Source organism: Notolepis coatsorum, assembly GCF_963971535.1.
Source record: "Notolepis coatsorum genome assembly, chromosome: 1".
NCBI lineage: Eukaryota > Metazoa > Chordata > Actinopteri > Aulopiformes > Paralepididae > Notolepis > Notolepis coatsorum.
The window spans coordinates 192,752,440-192,765,321 of record NC_140165.1 but is presented as its reverse complement, the minus strand read 5'-3'; the positions used below and the strand labels follow the sequence as shown (position 1 = coordinate 192,765,321).

Genomic DNA, 12,882 nt, shown 5'->3' with positions numbered 1-12,882 from the left:
CATAAAACAGGGACACGTCCCCAAGGACTTCAAAATTGCGAGAGTGACCCCTCTGCACAAAAAGGGCAGCAAATTAGACCCAGGCAACTACCGCCCTGTTTCTATTCTTACCTCCATCTCGAAAGTCATGGAGAAAATAGTCTACGAACAGGTCGAAAAGTACCTGGCGGAAAAAATCTAATCTATGAATTCCAATCTGGCTTCAGAACGTCCCACTCCACTGACACATGCCTTCTCTATTTGAACGACCACATCAAACAAGAGGTGGACGCGGGCAAATACTGCGGCATGGTCATGCTGGACCTACAAAAGGCTTTCGACGCGGTCAATCACTCCATTCTGATTGACAAGCTAAAAGCAATTGGTTTTGATAGTTTATCAGTGAGCTGGATGCAATCCTACCTGGAGGGGAGAGAACAGATGGTGGAGGTAAACGGTACTCTATCCCCCCCCCTCACAGTGAGCTGTGGTGTTCCACAAGGAAGCGTACTAGGACCGCTACTGTTCCTAATTTATGCAAATGACATGTCGTCAGCTTGTGACTGCAACTTGTTCCTGTTTGCGGACGACTCAGCCCTGCTGGTCTCTGACAAGAACAAGTTGCAGGTTGAAAGAACCCTCAGCTCGGAACTAGGCAAAATCTGCATATGGCTCGCTGATAACAAACTATCATTACACATGGGCAAAACAGAGTCCATTCTCTTCGGTTCAAATAACAAACTCAGCAAGACCGACGGCTTCTCAGTTACAGTGGGTGACAATATTGTCACAAGGAAAGATGAAATTACCTACCTGGGTTCCATCCTAGAGGAAAATCTTTCCTGTGACAAAATGGCATCCAATGTAATAAAAAAAGTCAACCAACGAACTAGATTCTTGTACCGGATCTCCTCTCTGGTAAACAAGAATACCCTGAAGACTCTGGCAGGAGCACTCATTCAAGGGTACTACGACTATGATTGCACCTCATGGTACCAAAGCACCTAAAGGCGCTAAAAACAAGATTACAAACATCACAAAACAAACTGGTCAGACTACTACTTGACCTTACCCCTAGAACCCACCTCACCCCTGCCCACTTTGACAACCTAGGATGGCTTAGAGTAGACGACAGAGTACAGCAACTTGCAATGGGCCTGGTCTACAAGATACACTATACGATTAAGGTACCCATGTACATGTCAAAATACTTCCCAAAGGTCAGTGAATACCACGACCACAACACCAGAGGAAGCTCAACAAATCATGTTAAACCCAGATTCGGCTCAAACAAGGGACTAAACACGTTTCGCAATTATGCCACATCAATGTGGAACGCCCTACCCAAAGCTGTAAAGGAATGTGAATCCCAGCAAAATCCCCTCTTAAAGAGCACCTACGGGAGGCTGCAATTCGAAACTGGCCACCGTAAATGTCCAAACCCCCCACCCCCTCCTAATAGACAGTCTCCTCCCCACTGCATGTATATATTCTCTCCCCACCGTATGTATATTTCTCTCCCACCCACCCACCCCCTCCAAATGTACAGTATCCTCCCCACCGTATGTATATTTCTTTCCCACCCACCCACCCCCTCCTAATGTACAGTCCCCTCCCCATCATATGTATATACTCTGTCAGGATCTATGGGTAACAGTACTGTATATTTGAATACTGTTTATGTCACAAATGTATCAGTACTAAATACCTGTATGTCCCTATGCCATAAATGTCATGTATGTTGTGTATGTCATAAATGTCAATATGAATTGAAAATGGGGGACCCTGATGTAAACAAGACAAACGTCTTTCTCTGCTCTGCATCCCCTTAACAATTGTGTGTATTGAGCCGTACTGTATTGTACCCATTCTGCAATCTGTTAAATAAAGTTTTCATTCATTCATTCATTCATTCAATCATTCATTCATTCATTCATCCACTCCAAACTGATTTTGTGACTCCTATTGTTCTGGACCGGGCCAGATTTCACACATCCACTGCCTCCCACAGGCTGGGGAGATTTTCATCTTAAATTTGTATTCGTCCCAAATGTCCCAGCCCCATCCGATTTCTTAGCTTTTTTCACTGTTTACTTATCATGCATTGCATATGGTCAGTACCCCAAGTCAGACTGCCCATATAAAAATTATCTTGGGGGTCTGAGGGCAGTAGCCCCCGACCCCCTCCCTGGGGAAGCACTTAAGTTAAGTACCCTCCATTTGTTCACGTTTAGACCCAGCCACCAGCCCCCAAAAATTAACACCTGAGTGCTAGTTCTAAAGTGGTAGAAGAGTGGCAGAAGCTAAGCAGCAGTAGGGTACTGAATCTGACGTGCTTCATCTGTAGATACATTTGGGCAAGAGCTGCTTGAGAAAACCAGTCAGGAGTATATTGAGAAAAAAAAGAATATCCATTTTAAAGGTAGGATAACAATAACCAACATATTGTCTTCCCACTTGGACCAATCATTTATTTAACGTCTGCCTGCCCTGTATATACAGTCTATGGCACATGATCCATAATAACAGACCTCGGTTCAACTAACTAGTCTACCTTAAACCTTTTACATTTTGGGGTATAAAAAATCTGTACTGAAATGACAAGGCATCTCTGCACTTCGTATATTAGGTAGTTTATTAGGTATTAGAATTAGGTAGGGCCTAATTCGTGTGCGAGTTCTCTCTCTCTCTCTTGGATCAATGACGAAAGTATTTTTCTGCTCTGCATCCCGTTAACAATTGTTTGTATTGAGCCATACTGTATTGTACCCATTCTGCAATCTGTTAATACAAATTTCAATCAATAATTTTTTTTAAGGAGCAGCAGTACTGTTAGGCTACTGCTGGCCACTCATCAACCGAGACATTGCTGATTGTTTATTTATTTTATAAGACAAGACTATGACTACCAACTGCCTAGCCAGCCGTGTATCAATCTTGGATGTAATTATAACATTACCAAACTGACTGTGTCGATGGCTCATTGATTTAACTACTGTACTGTAGCTAGCAAGCCAAGTTACTTACCGTTAATTGTGCAGCTTCAAATGTCAAACGAAGTTGGAAGTTGTTGCTTCTCCATCTGTGATTTTCGACCCGCACATTTTGCATACTGCAATTCGTTTTTTGTTGACCAACACATAGTCATCAAATTCGTGACTCGAGTCTGACTCGAGTCCAAGTCATGTGACTCGAGTCCACACCTCTGCTAGGAGGTATCCCAAAAAGAATATTCCAATTGTCTGATCGCGATTTCCAGTATTGATGTCAATCGGGTCCCTGACACGAAGTGGCACGGGATATGCCTCAAGTGTGCTGAACGCGTTTCAAAGTGCTCGCATGAAGCGATTCACTTGGCTTGGTCTAAATTCTTTAAAAAAAATGTAATCCTCTTTTTCTCCGCCTGATTTTTCTGTGCTTTTCCGCCCATCCCAATTTAGTCGTTATGCCAATTCCCCCCTCCCCTACCTGGTCGTTGTGCGCATGTGCCCCCTACTGGTCGGTCAAGGGAGCCCTGAGGTCTACCACATGCTTCCTCCGACACAAGCGGAGACAGCCAGCGGCTCTCTTTTCACCTGACAGCGCGGACTCTCATTGGTGAAGTGTAACGTGTGGGAGGTCACGCTGCCTTCACCACTTCCTGTCTTTTGCTGTGCAGGCGCCCTGACCTGACCTGTAGGAGTCACTGTCCACAACGCCAGATTACCACCCCATCGACTTCCCTCCCGCTAACACAGCCAAACGAGTTAGTATGACGGCTGGCCCAAGCCGGAGGCAATGCTGACACCCGGATTCGAGACCGGAGTCTCTCGCATGGCTTGGTCTAAATTCTGCGCCCGGACCATATACGATGTAACACAGAGTGTGAAATAAGGTTTCCACCTAGCAGGATGCGGCCGGTATTGCACTTTTGGGATTTCAGAATGATTTCCTATGGCAACACCGAGGTCCGTGAACCTCTAATGAATAAAAAAAATCGAATAAAAGAAAAAACGACCAAAACCCGAGAAATCTCGGGTCTGGCACCCAACGCATGCCACTGTCTACCTTCAGTGTGTACGTGAGACAGACAGTAATAGTATCTCCTACCTTCAGTGTGTACGTGAGACAGACGGTAATAGTATCTCCCACTTTCAGTGTGTACGTGAGACAGACAGTAATAGTATCTCCTACCTTCAGTGTGTACGTGAGTGTCTCCAGGCGGGTGTTGACGTGGTCCCAGCGGTGTCCGCAGTCCCGTGCCAACGCCAGCAGCCGCATGGCACCGTGGAACCACCTGGTCAGAGTCCGGTTCTGACGAGTCAGACTGTCCAACTGGACCAACCTGGACCCTGCCTCACACCGCAACCTCTGGAGACACACACACACACATATTTCCTATTAGCAGGTTTTAGAAAGGGACCAGACAGGGGGGCGTTTTACCCCCAAATAGGCCGTTATTGAAAATAAGAACTAAATAGGCCGTTATTGAAAATAAGTACTAAATAGGCCGTTATTGAAAATAAGAACTAAATAGGCTGTTATTGAAAATAAGAACTTGTCTCACACACACACGGTTTTAGAAATGGACCAGACAGAGGAAGTTTGACAGTAGAGCTCATAGTGGAGTGGAGGACAGGGGAACAAAGGGAGGCTTGTCTCTTCCATAACGTTCCCACAAAGGGCGGGTGTGTTCCATCCTTCATGTTAACAACGAGCATACTATCTTTCATCCCCTCTTTAAAAGGGCCAGACAGAGTGCCATCTATCCACCCAGACCTCACTGTGGTCCGTTTCATTAAAGGGGACATGCATTGCTATTCCTTGCACTATTTGGGCAACTTTACACAATTCCTGAGTCTATTGAACACATCTGTAATTTTTTTTTATTTTAATTTTTTTTAAATCATTGTTTTATATTTTTAATGGGGTACTCAAAAGCATCATTTTCCAGCCTCAGGATTTCAGCCTGTTATTTATTGGATGGGCTCCGCCCATAAGCGTTTTCAGTCAGTCAGTCCAGTACACTCTCTCTCTCTCTCTCTCTACAACCATAGAGGGGGCGTTACTGCAAATCAGTGCTATATTAACGTCAGCAAAACCGTCAAATCAGAACAGCTTAGTTGAGTGAGGGAGGATCTTGTGAACTCGAGACTAGACTGATGAGTCAATATGGTAATTAGAGACACAGACCCATTGATACTAACCCGTATTACTATAAAACCATGCTAAACACAGAGAAAAGCCATTTATAATGGAGGGTGAACTTTGATAGAAAATAGTTCCCAGTGAAAATATATAGCACAATATTGTACAATAGTGATGTATATACTGTATAAATATATTTACTAGGGATGCACCGATCGATCGGCCAGCGATCGGTATTGGCCGATATTCAGTATAAATATGAGATCGGTGAATTCCGATAATGCTTTATTTTCGCCGATCGTGAAAACCGATCGAAAAACATGATCCAATTATCAGCGGAGTTCTCACTCGCTGACTTCTCTCTCAGGCACACCGCTGCTGCTGCAGCGCACTGCCCCTCCCCCTCCTCCTCCCAGACCCGTCATGTCAACAAGCTCTGGCAATAGTCTAGTGCATGAGACCTACGTGAGCTAACGTTAGCTACCTAGCTAACGTTACTGTTTAAACAAAATGACACAGTCAACTATTCACTTTTAGTTTAATACATGAGGTGTTACGATGGGGTTGCTAAATGAAGGTTTAGAACACAGCTTGCAGAGAGGGAACGGAGGCAGAGACGAGGATCGATGCTTGGAGAAGGGACGTTTACTGGAGAACCAAGTGCAATACAAATAACACACTGAAACTCCTTACAACACTTCTCAATACAAAACAACAAAACACTAACACTTACTAGAATGACAAACAGTGCAACACAACGTGGACAGGAACGGGGGGGAAATGGAGGTATGTCGCCACGACGAGGAGAGGGAGACGCACTTAAATACCCCTACTAATTACCATTGACAACACCTGGCAGCCCAGTCTAAAACATAGAAACAAACAACACAACTAACACTAAAGCAACTCATAACACAAAACCAAAACAGTGAACCACATCACACAAGGGAAGGGAAAGTCAACAACAGCACACACCAGGACACCACATTAATCACACTATTAATTAACGTTAAAACATTAGTCAGCATGTCCAATGTACTGGCCCGCACAGTCTGCGGGTGACCACCAGAGGGTGGTAGGAGACCATTGTTCACCTCATGTCTGTGGTGCTGACCCTCCCAGGTCTGGCCTGACCTGGGCGTGTGACAATGAGGCATTGTCTAACGTTATCTAGCTGGCTAGCTACTGATAGCTCATGATATCAACAAATGCTCCGGCAATAGTCGAGTGCATGAGACCTCCGTTAGCTAGGTAGCTCACGTTAGCTCACTGTTTAAACGAAATGACCCAGTAAACTAAATAGTTCACTTTAGTTTAATACATGAGGCGTTGTCTAACGTTATCTAGCCGGCTAGCAGTAGCTACAGATAGCTCCTGATATCAATGTCTTATAACATAATTGACATTATTCGTTTTTGCAGCTGTTGGCTAATTAGCTATCATGCTTCATAACTGAACACTGCGAACATCTTATACGTTTCAGACCCTGTTAGTCAAGTTAAACTATCGCTCTGACTGGGGACGCTGAGGGCATGCTGAATGTGATTTGACAAAAGCAGAGTATACACACAGACAGTGGAGCTGTTTGCAGATAGCGAGCATTTTGACTTGTTGCGTGGTGGCGATGTCTCGCAGATAATACAACTACAAGTATAATTATATAATATATATATTTTATACATTTTTTAAAAATTACATATTAAAAAAAATAAAAAAATAAAAAAAACAATCGGTATTGGCAGTGTATTGGCCGATATGGCTCATAGACGATCGGTGACCGGTATCAAAAAATTTGATCCCTAATATTTACCACACATATATATATCCATATATGTCTGAATATACCTGCATATAATCATTTCTATATACCCATCTATAGTCCTGCATATAACCCATATAACTCTGTATGATAGCATGTACAATAATGCTGTATATATATATATATATTTATATGTACTGTATATATATATTTATCCACATCCGTCTGTAAATACCTGTATATAATCCTTTTTACATATCTGTAGATCTATATCTGTACATATTCCTTAGCTACTCTTACTAGTCACGCTGCTGGCCAGTATGACTTACTACCATAGTGTCCTATACCTGTATCACTGTACATATTAATATTGCAACTCTGTACATACATCTGATTAGCACTATTAATCAGTAGTACTAATTTCTATATGTTATACCCAGTTTAATCACCTATACATTGTATTGCATTTTACTGTTACATTTGCAATCTGGTTGGATGCCAAACTTCTTTTCGTTGTACTGTACGATGACAATACATTTGAATTTAATCGAATTGTTCCCAATGAAACTGTTCCCAACGTGGTCTGTGGATTATCCTGAGTAACCATGTGATGATTTCTAGAAAGAGACATCGGTACAATACCATTCAGCTCCATTGTACTGGAGTGACGGCAGACATCCCCACATCAGACATCTCTACGTCAGACATCTTTACATCAGATATCACTACTTTGGACATCTCTACGTCAGACATCTCTAGAGCAGACATCTCTACAGCAGGTATCTCTAGAGCAGACATCTCTAGAGCAGACATCTCTACAGCAGACATCTCTATGGCACAGATCTCCCAACACTCTGAAAATCACACATCCATCTGGATGGATAGACGGCACTCCAGGTAAGAGAATATGCCTTTTAGAATTTTTGGCGAACGGCCCCTTTAAATAGCACCCGTTAGCTCTCACCTCAAACCTCCTGAGCTCCTCCTTGGCAGTGACATAGGTGACCTGGGTGGAGGCAAGAGAACTGGGGGCCCTCTCAGCCAATCGCAGCCAGGCGTCCAGGTGGGCGTGCTCCTTCATGAACTCGTGCCACAGAACCCACTTCCTCTCCAACCTAGAGAGAAAGAGGAGAGGAGAAGAGAGGGAGCATGTTGACAGACAATAAGTTAGTTGTTAGCTCCATAATCAATGCTAAGCAATGGTTCATTCTATGCTAGCTGATCTTCAGAATGCTGTTAATTTCACCGGACAATGATATGGAGCTTAGTTACACATTTACAGCCAACATATCCTACTTCTATAGAAGAGGCAGCAACATGATATGGATGGAGGTATTTAACGGTCTTCATTGGTTGATGGGGGTATTTAGTAGGGATGCCCCAATCACGTTTTTTGCCACCGATACTGATCGTCTATGAGCCATATCGGCCGATACCGATCGTTTTTTGTTTTATAAAAAAATAATATATTTAACACTTTCAGAGCCTTGATTTACCGGTTGAATGCCCACCATCCACTTCAATCTTAGCGTTAAAAACGCCTAATCTATGTTTTAAATTATGGCTATGTGTCTAATCTGCCCGTCGCTTATCAATGACTCGTTTTCCAGTCAACATTGTCAAAGCGGATTGTTTTTTTATCGGTTCATTTTCGTTTTATAGCATTTTGAAAAGCCCTCGTTTTCAAAGAAAATATAAAGATTCCATGATAAAAGACGTTTACTGGAATATTCTAGAATACACAAAAACGTTGTCATTTTTCGGCCTATTTATGAATCGTTTTCAAATAAACGCTAGATTATCGATAGTATATGTGTACGTATGCACGCTAGAGACGCAATCTGAAAAATCGATTCCTCATCAGCGATCGCGCACACACACACACACACAGGGCAAACGCCGAGATCTCAGCGAATACAACTCTGATTATCCCAAGACTGGTAAAATAGATTCCTTACCTCAGATCAGATGTTCTCCAAAAAGATCATTCCAATTCCTGATCGCCATTCCAAATATCGATCACGCTTATTGATTGAGTATTGGCTACTGTGAATATATATTCCAGGCCGATTCCCATCCCGCGATGACTTCCATATTGAGCAGACAGCTTGCCAGCTCAAGGAGCCAGCTGGCTCCGCCTCTACATATCGACTGATCCCAGGTCAGTCTAAGCGACTGACTTGCAGTTACACAGGGATAGACGATAGGGGGCGCTTTTTTCCATTCTGAGCTGCTGGAGGAGCTGCTGTACCAACGGGAGACTCGGTTGATGAAATATGAAATCAGATCGCTAATAAACAAATAAAACGATATTTGTCGTCGTGGGCACTCAGTGGGGGGCCTAATAAAACGAGATATGTCGTCCGTGGCACTGAAAGTGTATATACATTTAAATTCTTTTTTTAATAAAATACATATATTATATAATCATACTTGTAGTTGTATTATCTGCGAGACATGGCCACAAGTCAAAATGCTCGCTATCTGCAAACAGCTCCACTGTCTGTGTGTACTCGAGTAGCCTCCAGCTACAGCCAGTATTCTCCGGCACTGCAGCTGGACCCTATTTGTATACTCTGCTTTGGTCAAATCACATTCAGCATGCCCTCATGCGATGCAAGCCAGGGGCTCGAATATGTATCGAATCAATGTTATAAGACATTGATATCAGGAGCTATCTGTAGGTACTGCTAGCCGGCTAGATAACGTTAAGACAACGCCTCAGTGAACTATTTAGTTTACTGGGACATTTCATATAGAGCTAACGTGAGCTAACGGAGGTATCATGCACTCGACTATTGCTGGAGCATTTGTTGATATCAGCAGCTATCAGTAGCTAGCCAGCTAGATAACATTAGACAATGCATCATGTATTAAACTAAAAGTGAATAGTTGACTGGGTCATTTAGTTTAAACAGTAACGTTAGCTAGATAACGTTAGCTCACGGAGGTCTCATGCACTAGAGCCTCTGTGTTGACACGGGTAAGGGAGGGGCAGGGGCAGGAGGAGGAGGAGGGGCCGTGCGCTGCAGCTCTGTGTGCTTGAGAGAGAAGTCAGCGAGTGAGATCTCCGCTAAGAATTGGATCATGTTTTTTGATCGGTTTTCACGATCTGCGAAAATAAAGCATTATCGGAATTCACCAATCTCATATTTATACTGAATATCGGCCGATACCGATCGCTGGCCAATCGATCGGGGCATCCCTAGTATTTAGCTGTCTTTATTGGTTGATATGGATGGGGGTATTTAGCTGTATTTATTGGTTCAAGTTTGTTTTTATTTGTCAAAATAAACAAAATACAGAATACTTGAAGAAAAAAAAATATTAAGAAGTAAAAAGTAGGTAAAGTCAATATACATACAATATACATACAATATACAATACAGAGTAACAAGAGTAACAGTGAGGTAGAATGCAAAATACAAAACTTGGGGTAGGGTGCAAATGAGGTATGCATGTGGTGCAAATCTCTTTAATAATAGATACATATAAAGTGTGTTAAAGTGTCTAAAGTGAATAAAGTGAGTGGTAAGGTGAGTGTTTGTTTAAAGTGAGTGTGTACGCGTGGATGTGTGTGCAGTGTGTGTAGATGATGGGTTGTTACATAGTGTCATCGTTATTGAGCATCCTGATGGCCTGGGGATAGAAGCTCCTATGGTTGATATGGATAAGGTCTTTAGCTGTCTTTAATGGTTAATATGGATGGGGGTATTTAGCCGTCTTTATTGGTTGATATGGATATGATATTTAGCTGTCTTTAATGGTTGATATGGATGGGGTATTATTTAGCTGTCTTTATTGATTGATATGGATGTGGATATAGCAGTCTTTATTGATTGATATGGATGTGGATATAGCAGTCTTTATTGGTTGATATGGATGGGGGAATTTAACTGTCTTTATTGGTTGATGTGGATGGGGGTATTTAACTGTCTTTATTGGTTTATATGGATGGGGTATTTAGCTGTCTTTATTGGTTGATATGGATGGGGTATTTAGCCGTCTTTATTGGTTGATATGGATGGGGTATTTAGCCGTCTTTATTGGTTTATATGGATGGGGTATTTAGCTGTCTTTATTGGTTGATATGGATGGGGTATTTAGCTGTCTTTATTGGTTGATGTGGATGGGGGTATTTAACTGTCTTTATTGGTTGATGTGGATGGGGGTATTTAACTGTCTTTCTTGGTTTATATGGATGTCTATTTAGCTGTCTTTATTGGTTGATATGGATGGGGTATTTAGCCGTCTTTATTGGTTGATGTGGATGGGGTATTTACTTAGCTGTTGTTATTGTTTGATATGGATGGCAGTATTTAGATGGTGTGACACACTAGCCATGGAGATACAGTATCTGGGCTATGGAATTTGAGTCCAGTCTCAAGAAACCAATGATCTCAAAGATTAAAAAATTCTAAATGCAGTCCAATTACTCTTTGTGCTACTGTATATTTTATGTACGTTTTATGTACGTTTTTTTTCAGCTGTTTTGCCATTGGTCTCATAAGACAGGCCTGTTTCTATTCTTGAGGACCAGACTGGACTCTGTTTTGATGACAAACCTGGAGTATACATGCATACACTGCCACTCACTGTGCAAAATCCTCCAGAGCAAAGTGTCCATCTTGGCTCCAATAGCTATCCAGGTGGTCATCTTGGCTCCAATAGCTGTCCCCTATACCCTCTCCATTCTGTAACAATGAAGCCAATGATGCTTCCACGCCATGCACTTCCTCTTCTGTCATTACATCACTTCCTGTGGTGGAAGGAAAGGTGCCGCCATAGTGATCTGAAGGGGGTGGGGCTACTCCAGGCATTCTGACATCACCCGACCTCTACTGATCAAAACACAGAAGGGAAGACCTGGAATAGAATGGAATCTTGTCAAAAAGAGATCAATAACTCTAAACAATCTCAGCCAACAAGCCATAACGTTTGAAAGCATTTCTCAGTTACTGTAAAAGCAAAGCGTTTTATTTGCTTCAATCACTGAATACAACCAGCATGTATCTGGGACAGGTCAGTGAGTCAGTCAGTCAGTCAGTAATTTAATCAAGTCAAGTCAAGAGTTTTAATTGTCACGGCATACAAGTATACAATGAAATGCCGGTGGTCTTGCCCGCAACGATGTGCAATACAGTGGTACAACATATAATAGAATCCAATAAAAAAAAAAAACATTGTGCAATAAACAGGTAACAGGTAACATGGTGTGACATCTCGGTATCTGTACCATGGCCTAAAGGGAAAATTAACAGTTCCGTAGAAGTGTCTGCTTTCCTCCCAGAGGAGCTTAACACCTTTATGCATGGTTTGAGGACAAGACCCCTGCTGTGGATATCACACTGGACCCAACAGCAGCAGCAGCAGCAGACTGCCCACCACCCCCAACCCTGACCATCACTAACAGCCAGGTCAGTAGGCAGCTCTCCAGGATTAGTGTGAATAAGGCCAGAGGACCGGACAACACCAATCCCAGGGTGCTCAAAGCATGTGCGGAGCAGCTGGCAGCACCGCTCCAACATCTTTTCAACCTCTCCCTGAGGCTAGAGAGGGTGCCCCAGCTCTGGAAGACCTCCTGCATTGTCCCGGTGCCCAAGAAGGGACGACCCAGCACCCTCAACGACTACAGGCTAGTGTTGTCACAATACTGGAATTTCGAACTTCGATACGATACCTTGAAAAGTATCGATATTCGATACCATTTTCGATACCACTGGGAAAAAGGTTCAATCTTAAAATGTAAAAAAAAACTTTTTATAAATTTTGCTTTTGTTGCTGGTTGATTCTCCTCAGCTTCTCTGGTACTATAAGAGAAGATAAATATAACACTTTTAAAACCATTTGTTTATCTTTAGATCACACATTTAAAAATAACTGTTCATTTTTATTGCAGACCATGATTTTCTCAAGCAGACAGATGTAAACACTGTAATCTGTGTTGCATGTACCTGACAAACTGAACTGTTTGTATTACAGTCATATTCCGACTTAACTGAATGCACATGTGTGTG

The 12,882-nt window shown here is 42.5% G+C and overlaps 1 protein-coding gene across 3 annotated transcripts in view; it reads right to left on the bottom strand.

Moving 5' to 3' along the window:
• The window catches only part of LOC311241494 (nesprin-2-like), a 292,203-nt gene that overhangs the window by 192,415 nt on the left and 86,906 nt on the right, over nucleotides 1–12,882 (bottom strand). For all 3 annotated transcript variants that reach the window (XM_084330341.1, XM_084330343.1, XM_084330342.1), the window contains exons 2-4: nucleotides 11,462–11,731; nucleotides 7,830–7,980; nucleotides 4,153–4,329 (exon numbers count right to left, since the gene is read on the bottom strand). In XM_084330341.1, coding sequence (XP_084186467.1) covers nucleotides 4,153–4,329; nucleotides 7,830–7,980; nucleotides 11,462–11,685 — 552 coding nt within the window. In that variant the 5' untranslated portion in view covers nucleotides 11,686–11,731. The remainder of the gene's footprint in view (nucleotides 1–4,152; nucleotides 4,330–7,829; nucleotides 7,981–11,461; nucleotides 11,732–12,882) is intronic.